Source organism: Maniola hyperantus, chromosome 3, assembly GCF_902806685.2.
Source record: "Maniola hyperantus chromosome 3, iAphHyp1.2, whole genome shotgun sequence".
Taxonomy (NCBI): Eukaryota; Metazoa; Arthropoda; class Insecta; order Lepidoptera; family Nymphalidae; genus Maniola; species Maniola hyperantus.
In genome coordinates this window covers 17,151,478-17,171,993 of record NC_048538.1, presented here as the reverse complement: position 1 = coordinate 17,171,993, position 20,516 = coordinate 17,151,478, and the positions used below count along the sequence as shown (strand labels likewise).

At 38.4% G+C, this 20,516-nt stretch overlaps 1 protein-coding gene across 16 annotated transcripts in view; it reads right to left on the bottom strand.

Moving 5' to 3' along the window:
• mmd (disintegrin and metalloproteinase domain-containing protein mind-meld) overlaps nt 1-20,516 on the bottom strand; it is a 642,845-nt gene that overhangs the window by 25,144 nt on the left and 597,185 nt on the right. For all 16 annotated transcript variants that reach the window (XM_069509480.1, XM_069509491.1, XM_069509485.1 and 13 more), the window contains 6 exons: nt 14,478-14,626; nt 12,060-12,244; nt 7,370-7,537; nt 6,284-6,588; nt 6,056-6,175; nt 5,114-5,291 (listed from right to left, as the gene is read on the bottom strand). In XM_069509480.1, the coding sequence (XP_069365581.1) occupies nt 5,114-5,291; nt 6,056-6,175; nt 6,284-6,588; nt 7,370-7,537; nt 12,060-12,244; nt 14,478-14,626 (1,105 nt within the window). The remainder of the gene's footprint in view (nt 1-5,113; nt 5,292-6,055; nt 6,176-6,283; nt 6,589-7,369; nt 7,538-12,059; nt 12,245-14,477; nt 14,627-20,516) is intronic.

Here is a 20,516-nt window from a genome sequence, read left to right as displayed (position 1 = left end):
ATATAAAGATTTTTAAAAAATCTTGTTTTTGTAGCAAAGTGAACGTGGTTGGAATAAAGTAAAAAGTAAAGAGGTAAAGGCTGGGCAAACCAAGCTCTTTGAGAAGATGAACGATTCGTGTACACATAATCTAATTTATCAGAGCTCTTTAACTTTATAACTAACTTGTTATGAGACGCCAGTCATTGGAGGGAAATGGTTATTATATACACAGTACAAGATATGGACATAGGAACAAGAAAAGTTACAATTTAGGTCAGATTGAGAAGGTTTTTTTTGTGGACGTGATTTAAGGACGAACCAACGAACCAACAAACCAATAAACCAACAATCCAATAAGCCAACAAATAAACACACTTACGCATTTATAATATGGGTACTGATAAGGGATCCGAAACATGGATTTTAACCGAAAATTGTTTATAGCATGAAGGAAAATATTCAATAGCTCAATTCCTTCGCGCAAATCTAAATTTTGTACTGAGTTTGACGTCTGAATATTTGAAGGATTAAAACCAATAATCGTTTAGGCTCTCAAAGCGCCTTCCGATTCGCTTATTTATTTTGTGATCCTCGAAGATTGATTAAGATTCTTTTGTATCCTTTTTGTTATATTACCACTTCCTCTTACACCCATTTCACGTTTTCTGGTTTTCGCTTTTACAATTTCAATTTCTTTAATATAATGTATTTTAGCGTTTAAACTATCGGGAGAATTTCCATTATACATATATACTTAATACTAGCTGCCCTGGCGAACTTCGTTCCGCCTAAGTCTTTTTTTTTTTTTTTTTACTGGAACACAAACAAAGTTAACTACCTTAACTTATATAACCTTAAGTTAGATTACCTTGTCAATTTTTATCAATTACAGATTTATTATTGTTATTAATCCTAATCCTAATATCCTAATCCTAATAATATTATAAATGTGAAAGTGTGAATGTTTGGATGTTTGTTACTCAATCACGCAAAAACTGCTAAACGGATTTGGATGAAATTTGGAATGGAGATAGATTATACCCTGGATTAACACATAGGCTACTTTTTATTTCGGAAAATCAAAGAGTTCCCGCGGGATTTTGAAAAATGTTAATCCACGAGGACGAAGTCGCGGGCATCAGCTAGTACTTTACATGTAAAAAAAAAAATATAATAATGTTATTATACATAGGTAATATTTTTGTATTTCAGCTGAACATCAAAGAAATTATAAAAAGTTCCCCCAAGCAGAAATTGCTAAACATTTTCATTACACGAACAACATTATCCGATGCGTGGAAATGTCTGACATGCCAGCGTTCAGCAGTTTATATGGCTGCCTTCGAGTAGGCGCGTAGGGCAATCAAATGTTTGAATTGTTCCCGATTCAGTAAATGAACGGGTCAGAGGAAAACCAGCTTTTGTAACCTGATTAACAAACTGAGAAATTACTGTAGACCTACTTAATTCCGTGAGGAGCAAAAAACTCAATGAAAATTGTTGAAATTTTACTGTAATTGTACCGTTTTGATCGAAAACACGAACGTTGGTCGTTTTAGCACCATTTTAGGCCGTTTTGCTTTGAAATTAACCAAACTACGTTTGTATGTAGAGCCCTGGGGAGCGTGTTAGGGTGACAACGTACGAAAAAACGCTTCTGCACGAAAGCATCTATAATATGCCAGTTTACGTTTCATTTTGCCGCGCTACGCACAACGCACCATGCAACTGCGTTTTCCTGAACGAGGCCTTATGTAGATTGAGCAGAAAAATCAAGCTAGAGACACGTGACACGCGGACATAACAGACAGACAGCAGAGTGACATTAATACGGCTCCGTTTTTATTATTTGGGTACGGAACGCCAATTTTTTTTTATTTTTTTTATTCAGATACAAGTAAGCCCTTGACTGCAATCTCACCTGGTGGTAAGTGATGATGCAGTCTAAGATGATAGCGGGCTAACCTGGAAGGGGTATGGCAGTTTTTATTAAACCCATACCCCTTTGGTTTCTACACGGCATCGTACCGGAACTCTAAATCGCTTGGCGGCACGGTTTTGCCGGTAGGGTGGTAACTAGCCACGGCCGAAGCCTCCCACCAGACCAGACCAGAAATTTAGAAATTATAAAATTCCAAACCCCTGCCAGGAATCGAACTCGGGACCTCCCACTATTAAGACCACAGCGCTCACCACTGCGCCAGGGAGGTCGTCAAAAAATCAAAAATCAAAAAAATTAGATATAAATAGAAAACGACAGCTCAAAAGTCTCAAAATAGTTTCACCTAAGCACATAGGTTTTGGAACTGACACAAATAGCTGTAGTTAGATAATCTCGAGCAACTCGTCGTCGCGCGCTTACTCATCCCCGCTATTTTGCGAATCTACCGACGGAGTTCCTGCAGCTGGTAGAAGAACAATTACACCCAACTTAATACCTACTTCACTGGATAAAGCACCGCTGAGATACGTAAGCAAATAATGTAGGATGTAGAACATTTACTTGAGAACATCTAGAATGTTAGAACATCTACTTGTGAGCATGTACTTATCGCTTTCGGTTGTTTAGAAGAGATCGCTATGCAGAGAAAAATACAGACTAGTTTGTAGAACGTTTCTACACATCGAGTTAGATTGGTTAATATTCAAATAAGAACCAAACTACATTTGCATGGAGAGTGCTGGGGAACTACGCGCGCGGAAATGCTTTCATAATCAATAATAATAGTTTCATATCAGCATACCTACGTTTCATTATTGTTTGACGTCATAGCTAGAAATATCATCATAATTATCATTTTCAACCGATAAACGTCCACTGCTGGACATAGTTCTTCCACACGCCACGGCTTGTGCCGCCTGAATGCAATAGGTCCCTGCGACTCGTTTGATGTCGTCTGTCCACCTAGTGGGGGTTTTCCAAGAAGAAGAAATATATTTTGATTCAATATATTTTCAATAATTTCCCCCGATAAAAGGCGCCCTAAGCACGTCCTTGACGATCCCGACGATCAAATCATGACCGACAATGCTCCCTATCTCTTAGGGCTACTTCAAAACTTATTACAGCGTTTTCGCTGGCGAAGACGAAGTCCCCGATTTCTAACGTCAAACAAATTTCAATAATTCAACTAAGTATGACAGTCTCAAGTTGAGTTTGAGTACAATGCACTTCTTTGTTCACAAAACAGTCTTAATTTTGCGCATCCAAACACCAAACACGTCTGGTTATATTTCCCAAAAGTCATATTGTAGATATTATTTAAAAGCGCAGTTCAGTAATTGACAACTAACTCCCGATTGCTACAATTCTGGTTCACTCTAATTTGTGGCAGTTAGAAGTTTCCAATTAACTATTATTATAACTTATCCCGGCAAATCATCGCGATCGTGGTTAGGTCGGACTTTTGTCCGACTTTGCGCGGTGTTGTTGTTGCTTCTGGTTTCGTCTTATTAGATTAAAAACCGCATGTTATAAACTTATAACATATTCACCGTGAATGAAGTTTTGGTAATATGAAGTTGTAAGTACACTTCAACTTCTAGTCTTATAGAGTCGTGAGTAGTTCTTCTAATCTCTCTTCTGGCGATTGCGATATCTGTAGTATGACAGATAATGTCCAGCAAGTACCAGTGGAATATAGCAGTTAGGTATAACGCAGGTACAGAGAGAGATTCTTGTGCAGAAATATATCAATAAGTTTTACGAGCCTTCTCAGTCTACCGTCAAGATTTTAAATAGATTATAGAAATATTTCTGCATAGGTAGTAATATTTCTTAAGTTGAATCTATTGCATTCCATTATTGATATTAATTAGATTGTAATTTAGGCATGGCCTAAATTAAAAGTGGAAATGGCGTATCCGTGTCAGACAAAAGTCCCGTAAAAATTAAGATAAATAATGTTATTATTGTTTATAATGTGTATAGAGTGTTTATTAAAAGTACCTAGTTCGTTAAAAAAATAGAATTCATTAATGTAGAATTTAAGCTCGTTCAACAAAACAGTTTTGAAACAAGTTTCAATTCAACAAACGACTGCAAGAACAATGCATCGCCTGTAACATCAACATAGCTCGACTAAAAGTTTGTCTCATTCATAACTACTTGCTAATTATCAAACTACGGTCAAAGCATATTTAGAACGCAGTGAATGAATACTTACAACAACTATTTACTGAATAGATGTTCATTTTGCCAATATACCATTTAGTGAATTTTACCAATAAAACAGATTTTGTTTGTTTAAAAATCCTTTAAAGAAATGAAATCGATGTTTATACTGTAAAGCCTAAGGACACTTGATCAAAATGTGTATAGCTACTGTTTACATAATATTTACCGTCCATTTATCTATAGAAGCTTTTAAAATTTAAACTCTAAACGTAGCTTAATTTACTTAGCATCCATGCAAATCGTCCATTAAAACTGCAGGTAGTGCAGTACAGCGGGCCCGAGCGAGTTTTAATTTAATATCATTTAATCGACCCTCGGGGCTAGTTCGGACATCGTTCGTTATAACTTTGTACTTTGTCGATATTTCCTGCCTTAATAAAAGTTTATAATATTATGTAATGAGCCTTTTCGTATGTCATACTTGGAACTTCGTTGGGTATATTTCGTGATATTTTTTCAGCAGATTTTAATTCCGTAATTATTATCAGATTGCTTGGCCAATCCGGTATTTGACAACTAGTCAAATCAGTAACTTTTTATCAAACGTCAAAACGCTTGACGTGCTTTTTTAAGTTTAATCGATAATTTAAAATGGTTGTCACACATAAAACTAACAAAGGATGTGGACTTACGTATTTTGGAAGACGCTCTATTTAATAATCACTGAGAAATAATTTATTTTTGACATAGTCAAATACCGTATTGATCCTTTTGATAGATTTATTGATTGATGACTAACAATGGTTAGGTATCTAAATATAAAAAAGGAAAAGGTGACTGACTGACTGACTGACTGACTGACGGACTGACTGACTGACCTATCAACGCACAGTTCAAACGACGGATCAGGCTGAAATTTTGTAGGCTTTGCCGGTGGGGTGGCAACTAGCCTCTCACCAGACCAGGGAAAATTTAGAAATTTTAAAATAAGTCGAAGAAAGTAAATCTACTCACCCCCTTAGCTGAGCACTCGTTGTTGTTATGGTCGGTGGGGCACTTGGTGTGGTCGATGTAGGGGAAGATGGAGGTGCAGGTCTGGTTCACGCAGATGAGGTTGTCCCCACAGGGGCTGCCGTCGCGCACCAGGCCCAGCCGCCCGATCTCGGAGTACTCTGGCGGACCAGTGGTAGCTCTGAAAATGTTTATAGAGTTTTATGTTGTGGGTTCATCATCATGATCAAGCCATCACCGGCTCACTACAGAGCACAGGTCTCCTCTCAGAGTGATAAGGGTTTTGGCCATAGTCTACCACGCTGGCCAAGTGCGGATTGGCAGACTTCACACACCTGTGAGAACATTATGGAGAACTCTCAGGCATGCAGGTTACCTCACGATGTTTTCCTTCACCGTTAAAGCAAGCGATATTTTAATTACTTAAAAACGCACATAACTCCGAAAAGGTGAGAGGTTAGAGGTGCGTGCCCGGGATCGAACCCCCGACCTCCGATTGGAAGGCGGACGTCCTAACCACTAGGCTACCACAGCTTTGTATGTTGTGAGTTACCGTACGATATTTTGTTCGCAAATAATCGCAGCTTAGCAATAATACAGTTAAGGGTCGCGGTCGCCCTAACGCAGTTTAACAACCATACAGTTAAGGGTTGCCACAATGTCATATTCTTGAAATCAAGAATAGCTAAAGCCAAGTGCCTGACGGAGGTTTGATTTTACGTCTTTCTGTTCGTTTGTTTAGCATTCTACTTTTGTATGTACAGTTGTTGTACATACCTCTTACTTTTCGGAGTTATGGACGTTCTAATCAATTAGGTACTTCACGGTGAAGGAAAATATCGTGAGGCATGCCTAATCTTGATGGCCAAAATCCTTCCCTAGGATCTAAGGAATAAGGATCAATCTTACAATAAGAAATATCTTTTTCACGCCATGTATACTCACTTGCAGTCGTATTCTTGGCCTTTGATTGTGATAACAGTTCTGGTATAGTACTCGTCCATGCCTGGCACCACTGGGTATCTGTTGCCAGACTGGCACTGTAGTGATCCGCATCTTACGTTCCTGAAAAAAAAAACACAGTTACAAACTTTTTTTTTCACCACCACTATATCACCACTATATCATCTGACAAATGCAACAACTGACTAACTGATAAAAAAGGCAACTTACTCTGATTCGCACTTCATAAAGTTCCCACTATTGTCCTTCCCACAGTGTCCTGTCACAGACCCTTTAGAGTTGAACTGTTCAAAGCACTCCTTGTCAGCACCCGTGGACCCTGTTCCCCAAATCTTCTCACACTGGGTCGCTAGTGTAGGACATTGTCCGGCGAAGCAGTACCCCTTGCCGGACTCACAAGCTTCCCCGTTCTTCCTGTAGGCATCGGTTGGACAGGACCCGGACATTCCGGTGCAGGATTCTTCTAAGTCACACTCGTTCGTTGATTCCCGACATGTCACACCGCGTGGTTTTAGCTGTGAAAATAAATTCCATTAATAAGTATATTCCTCGTAATTGATGACGTCGGCCGCATAGATATAGGCTTAAAAAACCGGCCAAGTGCGAGTCAGACTCGCGCACCGAGGGTTCCGTACTACAGTCATATTTTTTTGACATTTTGCACGATAAATCAAAAACTATTATACCTACATAAAAATCATGGTATGTAATCTTACTTTAATAGTTGGTATGTACTTGGTATTGGTACCCCACTTGGTATGTAATCTTACTTTAAAAGTTGAAAATACTAATTATTTGTTCATGAACACATTTAATTTTTTTTTTGTAACGGAACCCCAAATTCGCGGTTTTCGTATTTTTCCCTAAATGTCTGCTATAAGACCTACCTACCCGCCAAATTTCATGATTCTAGGTCAACGGGAAGTACCCTGCAGGTTTCTTGACAAACCGACAGACAGACAGACTAGTAGGCCACTCGGAGTCAATGCCACGTCGTAGGCGGGGCATTGACCCGAGTTTTGCACACTAAACATTGCGGGTTTGAAAAATACTAAATCACTAAAACTACAAAATGAGGCAAACGGTTATTGGTGTTGAATTGTGTTTAGGTAGTACAACAATAACGCTAAGTTTTTGCCAGCGTTCTGTACATCCTGTATCTTCTAGGTAAACGCGTCCCATCTTAGGCTATGATTACTTTCCATCAGGTGTGCTTTGGTCACGCGTGTGCCTATAGTGAATATAAAAATGATAATAACATTAGTATGAATTATGATTCTATTAAGATCTGGTTACCAGACATCTCTCGCAACATTCGCCTTCCGCACACTGTGCTTCCTTGGTGAGGCGGCAGGTGAAGGGATCGCAGCAGGGGTTGAGGTGCTGGCACTCGGATATGGTCCCACAGTCACATTCCTCGCCTTCGTCCAGTCGTCCGTTGCCGCATTGACGGTGCACCACCAACTGTCAAACAGATACTGCTAAGAACATGCTTTATGTAAAATAAGAATTTAAAAAAATTACCAAAAAAATAAAAACTGACTTCATTAACCACAAACACTAAAAAGTAAAAAATTATTTAATTTATTACCCAATATATTATGTAGGAAAACATCGATAAAACAATATATTCCCTATACAAGAGTTATTGTAGTTCTATAATAATATTTTTTGGAGCCGGTGCCAATTAGCCGCACGAACCGTCTATCTACTCTTTATATTGTTTTGTGACTCTACATTGGCACCTCATTGGCACCGACTCCAAAAAGTATTATTATAGAACTACAATACTCTTGCATACGTAATATATTCAGAAATAAATTAAATTATATTTAACTGTTTAGTGTTTGTGGTTACTAAAGTCAGTTTTTTGGTTTTTTTATTTCACAATTTTTAGACTAAAATATGATATGCCTGGTTAAGAACCTATTGTTTACAAAGCTATTACACTGGTCGCGAGCAATTTACTCTTATCTATTGATGAGTTCCGTTTTTCATCTCCGAAGATATTCATTAAATCTTTACCAAATTGAAACGGAACCACCTATAAAGTACGTTCTACCAGACAAAAAAAGAAACATCAAAATCGGTTTATAATTGACGATTGATTGAGTAATCGCGTAACAAACATACAAAAAAAAAACAGTCAAAAATAATTAATATTTCATTCGATAAAATGCAATCGTGTTCTTAGTTATAAATTAATGTGATTTTATTTAAAGTTTTTCAAAAGTTTTCTGAATGACCTTCAATTACGACCTTTTTTCGTCTATTTCCCTGTCTTTTGAATGAAATCTATTTACGCTTTTATATGAGCAGTGAATAAACGGTACGTGTAATATCTGGGAGCTGTATTACGCTCGAAAGGCGAATAGAAATTATGGCGTTATACATGCTTGGCACTGGCTAAAATTCCTCCTAACGAAGTAAAGTATGCTTGCCAACGGCTTACCAGTTTAAATGAAGTTTAGGTTTATTACTGAGCTCATGAAAATGTTAAGTAAATTTTCCCTCGTCTAAGCTGTACGACACTATTGGTATTTCAATGAAGTGTGGAAGCTTTTGAAATCAATTTACGTTAAGTTGTTTAATACATGTTTTGGGTTGGGTTGGGTATTTTGGGAATACCGAACCGCTTGTGTCCAAAGCATTTATTCGGTACTAGATGATGCCCGCGACTTCATCCGCGTGGATTTAGGTTTTTTTAACTGCAGTCTCCTTGAGAAGGGTTTATCTGATCAAGTGCGGATTGGCAGACTTCACACATTTTTGAGAAACACAAGGAAAACACTCAGGCGTGCAGGTTTCCTCGCGGTGTTTTCCTTCACCGTTGAAGCAAGTGATATTTAATTGTTCAAAACGCACGTAACTCCGAAAAGTTAGAAGGTCCCGGGATTGAATATCCGACCTCCCGGATAGGAGACGGATATGTTAACCACTAAGATATCACGGCTCTATTACGGCACGGATTGTACTGATAGCGAATAAATATATTCGACCTCTTTCAGACCTCTTTATACAAAACACTAATAGGGTATTTGACTCCAATTTTTTTATTACTTTATTATAAACTAGAATAAAAATAAAGTAAACTAAAAAATCTAATTAAATCCGAAAGGGATAGAAGACCCTCCCACTCCAAAATTAAAATGCCTGTATCTTTGTAAATCTTTGTTGGATTTTAATATTTTTTTCAGTGTACGTCATTATTTTAATCCTAGTTTATAATAAAGTAATAATATTTATCAAATTCAAAAGTAGGCAAATACCCAATTGTAATGCACCAACAGTAAGAGAAGGCGAAGATAAAAAGAGCCCCACGGGTAACCACAATCATCCCGATAAATATGTAAGCGTGCCAAATCGATGCGGGACTGGTAGCGTATCCCTCAGTATGTAAATTTATTCCAATATAAACTCTACCCGGCCCGTGCCGGTGTTATAATATATTCGCGAACGAACAGATAATTCCGAGCCAGGGCAAGAGTATTACCATAACTTTTATTAAAGGAGTGGGCTCCACAAGAAGAGATGTCAAACAATACGGCCATACTGATTAATTTTCGACGTAGAAATCTGTTTTGCATTGAAATGAGTGGAGTGCGAATGACGCTGAATTGAAAAGTTTTCCAATTATATTATGCGTTGTTGAGTTGAACCATAACAAAAACGATTGTGTAAAACAAAGTGCTGGTGTTCCTGGCGGCAATCAGGTGCGCGATTGCGGGAGAATGACAGCTACAATGTCATGATCGCAATCACCTCTGATTGGTTGACGCTCGCTCACTATTGGCTACAAATTGCATTGTTGCAACAAAAATCGCACAAATTCAGCCAATCACAACAATTGAGATTGTAAAAATGATTGATGCAGGTTTTAGGCAATCGCCCTACAGTATTGGACAAGAACTGTAAAATGGGGTCACAATAGACCGGCAACGGTCAACGTGATACAGGGTCTGAATAGCCCTGCAAAGCCGTCAAACATCAAGAAGAAGAAGAATAAAACGAAGTAGAAAACGGGTAGTGCCCACTTGTTTTATGAAACATGACGCCATCGGACAAAAGGATGATTCCCTGCGATTCGTTTGATGTCGTTCGACTGGTGGGAGATTTTCCAACGGCATCGCCATTCTAGCACCTCAGGACCCCAACATCTATCGGTTTTTCGAACTATGTGCCCTGCCATTTGCCACTTCAGCTTCGCGACCCTTGAAGTTATGTCGCTTACTCTGGTTTTCCTACGAATCTCCACATTTCTGATTTGATCACGTAAAGGAATTTGAGTTTCCTAATGCATGTATGATTTTATTTTATAGTAACACTAGCTTATGCTCGCGACTTCGTCCGCGTAGACTACACTAATTTCAAACCCCTATTTTCCTCCCTTAGGGGTTGAATTTCCAAAAATCCTTTCTTAGCGGATACCTACGTCATAATAAAATATCTGCATGCCAAATTTCAGTCCGATCCGTCCAGTAGTTTGAGCTGTGTGTTGATAGATCAGTCAGTCAGTCAATCCTTTTATATATTTAGATTGTATACGAATAGAGTAAGTATTATTATAATTTCATCATTACTATTGTCTGTTTATTAAAAATACCAATTTTAGTTACATTGCCATAACAATAAAGAAAGGCGTCTAATATTTGAGATGTTTGAGATAATAAATGGGCCGCAGAATATTAAAGATATTAAACAGAATCCGAGGATAAAACGCCGTAATTTAACGTCCATTCCTCGTTATCCCCACTTCTGCTTCATAATTAACTTAAATCTCGTGAGCAGGCCGCTCTGAGAGTTTTTTGAGACCTTGGAGTTATATATCAGCCTGGAAGAGCTTTGTATGAAGTTAATATTATATTAAACTGGTCCTTTTAAAGTCTTTTTTTTTTGACTAATATTCCCATTGCCCCTTCAACTAAGCGTTAAGCTTGTGCTAGGAGTAGGTACGACAAAATAGTGCAACGGGTGGGATTTGAACCGGCGACCTTTCGGTTTTCAGTCCGCTTCTCTTACCGTTGAGCTATTGAGGCTCTAATAAATTAGTGGTCTTATTGAAATTTTTCTAATAGTCAGTGTCACTCGGGATGACGTAAGGATTCTAACGATTTACGATACCCTAAATCTAAATATGTTAAGAGTTCCCACGGGATTTTCAAAAACATAAATCCAAGCGGACGAATTCGTGGGCATCAGGTAGTAATATTATATGGATGAATGGACAATCTACAATAAGTGATCTTAATATTATAATGGTTCCGTTTTTCCATCATAGGTATGGAACCTTAAAAAAGCTATGAAAGATAATCAAGTTCTCAATTTAGGGAATCAGGCTTCTTGTCTGCATAATATGAAATGTAAAAAAATACAATTTATTTAGGGTAAGACACCTTGCACTGAAAAACCCGGAACAGATAAAATCCGGAATGAGGAATTTCGGAGAAGAACTAATAAAGCGATTGACGTAATCCAAAGGATTACCATGCTGAAGTGGCAATAGGCAGGTCATGTCTCACAGAACCGATTGCCGATGGAGCAGACGGATTCTGGAGTGGAGACCACGTACCGGTAAGCACAGTGTAGGATGACTCCAACCCTCTGGAGCAAGGACCTGAAGAAGGTGGGGGGATGTGGGTGGATGAGGTTGAGGAAGGTGGAGGAGTGTAGAGGTGGCGTGCTGTTGAAGAAACCTATGTCCAGCAGTGCACGTATACAAATAGATTGGATTAGATTGGAAGTGTGGCGGTTGCCACAGACGCAACTAGATGGCGCTAGTCAATCGATAACATTTCATGACGTAGTCCCGAACAAATGCACCGCCGACAGTACTCGCACTAACAAAGTTTTCTGCAATCTGCACTATATAAAGAAGTTTCATGACACAACCGTCGGCCCAGCTGGCGCTACCGAGCACAACCAAACGCTCGGTGGGAGATCTCCCTTTGGTACGAAACCTGTAAGTAAGGTTGGTAAGCAATCTTACCTCATTGGGCTTGTTGAGCAAACACAGTCCCTGTCCGATCCGGAGCTCGTTGATGTAGTCGTTCTTGGAGCACTCGGAGAACTTGTAGGGCTGCACGTTCTCCAGCCCCACGATGGACTGCGCCATGATGCAGCCGTGCCAGTCGCGGCAGAAGCAGTTCTCTCTGCCGTCATCGTGGCCCATGCCTGTCGGAGAATCAACATGTTTAGTAGGTAATGGTAGTCACAGACGTAGCATAAGGGAGCCTAGTTGTCCTACATGAAACGGTTGCTTCTACTAGAAGCTTAGCTTTTATCAAACGGAGGAATATTTTGGATAAACAAGACCCTTTATTTTCTCATTCATCCCGTGTTAGAGGCTAAAGTAAACGGATAAACGTTATCGTCGGCACATATTTAATATTAATAACTGGAGCCCGAGGCTGCCCCGTAATAAAAACAAACGCTCCAAGTATGGGATATAATAAACTAAGAGTCAGCGCGTGCCAGACATTCGTTATTTAATAAAAAAAAAAATATGGGACCACCACGGAAACTTCCTCTGTTGATTGAATTTTTTTTTTGCAAATCGGTCCAGAAACATCGAAAAAATCGGTGTACATACATTAAAAACAAAACGGGCTGAATTGAGAACCATCTCCTTTTTGGAAGTCGGTTAAAAAGCTAAAAGTTTCTCTGCGCATTGTCGCCAACTTAAGGAGGAACGATCAGCGACTATGAAGTCTGGCTCATGGTGGCTTTGAGAGATAACAGGTAATAAAGGTGTAAAAAATCTTAGGTCAAAGTATAAAGGCTAATATTTCTATATTATCTTCGGAATAGTTTTTTTTTTTTAAAGAAGATTAGCCATGTTAAATGACTAATATTCCCCTTTCCTCTCCAACTAAGCGTCAGGCTTGTGCTAGGAGTAGGTACGCCAATAGTGCAACGGGCGGGATTTGAACCGTCGACCTTTCAGTTTTCAGTCCACTCCTTCACTGGTTGAGCTATTGAGGCTCAAGGCAGTATTAGAAATGACGTCATGCATTGCCATATATTTAATATCTTTTCAACCCATTGTCAGGCACTTTAAAACTTTAAAGGCATCTGGCAGGGCGTTGCCACGATACTTATTAAGAGTTTGGCAATACATGACGTGAAGAAAACATAAAAAAAATAGACTTCAAACTTTGACGTAAGATTTTTTTTCACCTTTATTACCTGTTATCTCCCATAACCACCATGATCCAAACTTCATGGGGACAATACGCAGAGAAACTTTCAACTTTTATAAAATAACGAAGGTCTGGCACGCGCTGGCTCTCTCTCTATAACTTACATAGGATAAGTAGGCATTTGTTTTAATGGTCAAAATGATTCCACCTCAAATTTTGATGTATTTATAAATGTGGAGGTTATGAAAGGGTCTGGGAACCCACCGCATTATTATGTTAAGAAAACCTCTACCGTTATTTTACTGTATTGAAAAGGCATATAAAACAGGTTGTAATCATAAAGTGTCTTAGAAATATAAGAACAGTAGAAAATATTATGTGAATAATAAATAATACCGAATCGTATTTTATTTTTTCAATATAATTTACAATCATTTAAGTATATTATCAATTTTCTAGTTAGGTATACAATTTATGAAAATTGGCGTTTGGTTAAAAATGAAGAAGTAAGTTGTACATTTTTCAGGATTTTTAAAAATTCAGAATTTCTAAAAATTGGGTATTTTACTATTTTTGAATTTGATTAATATTATTACTTTATTATAAACTAGGATAAAAATAATGACGTACGCTGAAAAAAATATTAAAATCCAACAAAGATTTACAAAGTTACAGGCATTTTAATTTTGGAGAGGGAGGGAGGGTCTTCTATCCCTTTCTCGCAAAACGAAAATTTGTATGAAACCGCACGAAGCTACTATGGCATTTGTCAAAATGACGTCAAAATTCTATATCGCTATCTCTGTCTAATCAGAAATATTTAAATGCTTATAACTTTTTTGTTATTTGATCGATTTAATTATTTTTTTCAATTTTCGTCATTATTTTTATCCTAGTCCATACTATTAATTTTATAAATGCGAAAGTGTGTCTGTCTGTCTGTCTGTCTGTCTGCTAGCCTTTCACAGCCCATCCGTTCAACCGATTTTGACGAAATTTGGTACAAAGATAGCTTGCATCCCGGGGAAGGACATAGGCTACTTTTTATCCCGGAAAATCAAAGAGTTCCCACGGGATTTTTAAAAACTGAAATCCACGCGGACGAAGTCGCGGGCATCATCTAGTTTATAATAAAGTTATAAAAAAAATTCAAAGAGTCAAATACCCAATTTTGTGAGTTCCACCCCATCACCGATTTTCAAAAAATCCACTCGAACGAAGCCAGGGAGGGCCAGCTAAGTAATGAAAAGGATCGAGGATCTTACCAATATTGTGTCCAATCATATGCGCCATGGTGCCGGCCAGTAGATGGGGCTCGTACGTGTTGGTGTCCACTGAGATGCCCACGGACTTCGGCGTGCACATCGTGTCAGGCACTGATATACCGGACTCGCCCCCAGGAAAATTTGTACCGCTGAGGACAAAAGATTGATTAAAATAAATAATATAATATAAGACAATGAGAGATGACCTACGTGACACTGCGGCAGGGCCAAGGATTTTTGAAAATTCAACCTCTAAGGGGGTGAAATAGGGGTTTGAAACTTGTTTAGTCCACGTGGACGAATTCGCAAGAATAAGCTATCTATATAAATATCTATAAGATATAAATATCTTATAGATATTTATATAGATAGCTGAGATATATAGAATATCTATAAGATATTTATATCGATAGCTTATTCTTGCGATATCTATAAGATATTTATATCAAATCAGAAAACAGAAAACAAGGGATTGTGATTTTCCAAAAAACTTTTAAATGTCGACAAAATGAGTAGGTATATATAGTAGGTATAAGAAATACAAAAGGCTAGCACCCTTAGGCACTAGATATTTTTGTATGATAACGTAGGAATAATATCTGATAAATGTTTCAGTATTTTATTTTTATCCTAAATTCGTAACCTAGCCCAGCGTTCTGAATTCTGTCTGGATGAAAAACTAACACATTAGGTTTCTGCCACTATGGAAAGAAAAAGTAGGCTAAGTGGCCTGACATCACACATTTGGAATGATATATTTCCATTATACATAGACGTTGGGGTCCCAAGGTGCTAGAATGGCGACCTAGGTGGACGGACGACACCAGACGAGACGCAGGGAGCCGCTGGATCCAGGCGGCGCAAGACCGTGGCGTGTGGAAGTCCCTACAAGAGACCTATGTCCAGCAGTGGACGTCTATTCGTTGATGATGATGATGGTGATAATGCTGTGATAGCCTAGCGATTTAGGACTTCCGCCTCCTAATCGGGGGTTCGATCCCGGGCACGCTCCTCTAACTTTTCGGAGTTATGTGCGTTTTAAATAATTAAATATCACTTGCTTTAACTGTGAAGTAAAACATCGTTCTCTATAATGTTTTCAAATATGTGTGAAGTCTGGCCATCCGTATTTGGCCAGCGTCGTAGACTATGGCCAAAACCGTTCTCACTCTGAGAAGATGCTCTGTAGTGAGCCGGCGCGGCGATCGGTTAATCATGATGATCATAATGATTTTCATATTATAGTGGACCTGGCCTATTCACTCATTATTACCCCCGAAACTCCATAGAAAGTGATTTAGTTACCTATTACTACTACCGGAACACCGGTCTGTCCGCACATGATTTGTGTGTGTGGGTAACGGTAGAGCTGAAGTCTAAGCGAAGCTCATCGAGCGGGACAAGGACAACGCTATGCGTAAGCAACTTTAGTACAAGGAGAGAACAGAGTGGGCAACGATTCCCTCATTCTCATAGCCTGATGGTCTAATGGCACGGCAATCAGACACGATCGGAGAGAGATCAGGCACAGGAGCGCACGGAGATGAAACTTCGCCAACTTCCTAACACCGGTCTAGTATTAAGTATTTTTTGACATAAAAACGCAATACCAAACTATTTTTGGCCCGACCCGGGAATTGAACCCGGGACCTGGTCACAGCAGTCGAACCTGCTAACCATTAGACCCATGAGTCAGTTTAGACCAACACGCAACGAGGCAGACCTAAATAATAATAAATGTACGAATGTTTACCTCAATTTTTTTTCGTACAACATTTTATATTATCGTTATTAAGTAAAATATATCTCTGTCCAGAAAAATATTTTCATCATGTTTCATAAGATACCTATCTTTTTTTGTAATAATATAAATGTGATACCTTTCTACAAATAGCCGCGGATTACATTTTTTGTGTAGAAAATGTTTTATGCTATACGAATGTTGGCTAGACCAAGTGTACGATACTGCTTACTACAAAAAAAAAATCTAAAATAGATTTGAGCTTGACGACAATTAGATATGTCTGTGGGGGACTGCTAACGCTGAGCGTTTTGCCATGTTGGCCTATTTATAAAACCCAACGCGGTCAGGCAGTTGAAATGAAATGAAATGAAATCATTTAATTTTGCTAAATGTGAGTAGTAAATGATCGTACATATTATATAGTGGTCCCTTTCACATTTTGCCATTTATGTATGGCGTGCAAAATATCTGGTACTTACAATAAAAATAAATTTAAGAAAAGAACAAATAGAAATGACCACGACAGTAAAATTTTAAAAATGGTTGTTACCCTACTTTCTTAATTTTAATCTTATAGTTACATTATCAAAATGTCATAATTCAAAGTAATAATAATTTATGTCAAATCCCACAGTTATCCAAAAAATCCTTAACACTGTAGAAACATTGGTCAAATAGTTGTTCCCTGATCACCGCGTACACTGGTCCTATTCTGTCTTGTATTTGTGTTTATAACTTAGAGTCAAAGACATTATTAAAGCAGTAATAAATTGGTGAACTTTTGTGTTATTTTACCCCGATAGAACGACAAAGGAACACGGTGCTATCGATTTGTAGGCATCCCTAATTTAGAGCAAATATCCACCATCATCTCATAAAATGTCTAATAAAAAGCGATGACGAGGTCTGGGTTGGAGCACGCTTGTCTAGAAGATGTCTATTCACTCTTGCCTTGAAGGTATTTAAGTTATACTTGGCAGGAGGACGCTGGAAGGGCATTCCAGACCTTAACGGTTCGTATCAAAAACTTTCATTGTGTTATCGCATTTGTAGTTGGTGCCTTTTGAAATGGAAGTCACGTGATCTGTTGAGGCGAAGCCATCTTGAGTCGACTATATAAATGCGGGTGGTTGACGGTATTTTTTTCATTCTCGTTCCGACTCGAGACTCGACCGACTGTTAAATGCATTTTGTGCTTAGGTCGCCATTTTGATCGAGTGGTTGCAATGGCAATTATTGTGCCCAAATTAAGTTAATATTGCAGTTGGGTTATTGTTAAAGGTGAAACTCTCAATAAGGCTCTGCGCATCGTGATTAATATTTAATTTCACTTCTGGTATATTAATAATTGTACGACTGCATGGTTCTTGGTATAAAATATGCCGGAAGAGGATAGGTTTACGAGCCTCCAAAATAGCAGGATGATCATGGAAATCAATTAGACCTTGAACCCTACTTCCGGGCTGAATTGTGTCAGGCATTATGGTGTAAATTAATTGCGCATCAAACGAAACTGTATCGTGCGACGACCAGTTGAACTTTCAAATACTGCAATCATGTGGACAACTTGGTTAGCTCGCATTCTTAGCTCGTGTCCTTAGCTCACATCCCTCGCTTCAACTAGTAGATATGGAAAACGTAGCTTCGTTGTACCCCTTTCCACCAGAGCAAAGCTATGCTATGTAAATCAACCGATCCTATTGGAGGTTTGACTCGTAGCCTAGCAACGTAGCACATTTCTGATGGAAAGACAGCCTTATTTGAAAATCGCAGGATGATCATGCAAATCAATTACATTGAATTTGAATTGTGTCTGGGATTATCACCATCATCATTATCAACCGTTAGACGTCCACAGCTGAACATAGGTCTCTTGTAGGTACTTCCACACGCCACGGTCTTGCACTGCCTTTATCCAGCGGCTCTCTGCGACTTGTTTGATGTCGTCTGTCCACCTAGTGGGGGTTTTCCAATGCTGCGGTTTCCGGTGCGAGGCTGCTATTCTTGCACCTTGGGACCCCTACGTCTACCGGTTTTTTGAACTACGTACCCGTCCATTGCCACTGCAGCTTCGTAAATCGTAGCCCGTGGGATTATATGGTGTAAATTAATTGCGCATCAAACGAAACTGCGTCGTGCGACTGCCAGTTAGTTGAACTTTCAAGTGATACTACTGACTGCAGTTATGTTAACTGTAGTTAGCAGCTAACTTTGTTGAATTAGTACAGATGTTGAGCTAGCGACAAAATTAACGTTTAACAACTGGAGTTGACAAGTTTAGTCTGTAAATAAACAGTTGATACTGACAAGTACCTAATCTATGTACTCTCTACTATCTATCTATATACTATCTATATAATAGCCCTAGGTAGTAGCCCTATTATAATTGGAAGAATCCGGGCAGAATACCAGCGCTCAGGTTTTATTCTTAAAACCTGCAGCATTAATGCTGAGCTGGGGCCATTTCATCTTGTGCCAAGTGGGTGCAAGAACTAATTTTAGATTAAATTAATTATTAAATACTTCTTATTATCTACTAACTACTACCTACTAACCATTAATTTTAAGTTTGTTTGTACCTTAGGCATAAGATGAATAAACTAGTTTTCTTTCTTTCTTTCTTTCTTTCTTTCTTTCTTTCTTTCAATTGCGAAAGAATGTTTGTTTGTTGGTTTGTACTTCAATCACGTCGCAACGTTGCAACGGATTTGGCATGGGTGTAGATAAGTACCTGCAGAGTGACATGGGCTACTTTTTATCCCGGAAAACCAAAGAGATCCCACGGGATTTTTATAAAACCTAATTCCACGCGGACGAAGTCGCGGGCATCAGCTAGTTAATATTATAAATGTGAAAGTACATAATATGTTTGGATGTTTGTTACTCAACCACGCAAAAACTACTGGACGGATTTGGCTAAAATTTGGAATGGAGATAGATTATACCCTGGATTAACACATAGGCTACTTTTTATCCCGGAAAATCAAAGAGTTCCCGCGGGATTTTGAAAAATGTAAATCCACGCGGCCGAAGTCGCGGGCATCAGGTAATTTTATATCATTTCAGCGCAACGTATGAACTTAACTTTGATCTAAATTGTTGACAGACAAATTATGACAGGATATCCGCTCCGCTGCTATCGACTGTCGATCTAGCGGGAATTCCGCGAAACTCATTTCATTTAGCCGTTTCACGTTAATAATTTGTTAGTGTAATAGTTTGTATAATTCGATATATTAGCACTAATTATAAAACCCAATTTATTCCCTTTTGGTTTTGCGCAGCGCCGTCTTCAAAAACTACCTACCTATAAAAGTTTAGATTTTTCATCGATTTACGTGCCATTGGCCTCATTTTGTAGTTTCAGCGACTTAGTATTTTTCATACCCGCAATGTACCTATAGTGTGCAAAACTCGGGTCAATGCCCTGCCTACTTACGCAACGTTCATTGACCTCTAGCGTCAGTCGGATGTTTTATTTGCAATATATCGTGAACTTTTACAAAATCATACGATTTTTCGCGTTTTTTTGTGGTATCATATCAGTAATCAACAATTCTATCACTTGTCTTCGTTTTGGCCAGCGTTCTGGCAAAAACGTCAAAATTCAACCTTTTTGCAGTCAGTTAAAAATAAAACTACATAATATTAGCGGGAAAATTATAGTTAGATAAGCACAATCGTTGATTTAATAGGTACATTAATTCAGTTATAGTAATAGGTGTCTCAAGCTGAACCGATCAGGCCGAGATGCTGAGCAGATCTTGAGACCTGGAGATTAATAGCTAAGCGGAGATAAGATGAGCGTGTATAGAAATGCAAACGAGACAGAAGACCTAATTAAAATAAGCGGATCCCAAGCGATTCGCTGAGCGTTTCTGTTTAACATCGCTTTGCTTTGCGTCGTGGAGTGCGCTTATTGGTGATGTGACCATAATTTGGACAATTTTAATCGGGACAGAATTTTAAAGGATATTGAATTACAAAAAAAAACCGACTTCGATACACAAACACTAAAAATTGAAAAATAATTTAATTTATTACCGAATATATTATGTATACAAGAGTTAATATAGTTCCATAATAATACTTTTTGGTGCCGGTGCCAATTAGCTTTAGCTGCGCGAATCGTCTAGACTTCATATTTTTATGAGACTCCACAATGACACCTCATTGGCACTGACTTTTTCATAGTCGTTTCTTAGCTGACACCTAACCTCAAGAAAAAACCTATTTTCCTAATTTCAAGTTAATAATATCAATAATTAAAACTTTCCCATACAATCTTTCATCCC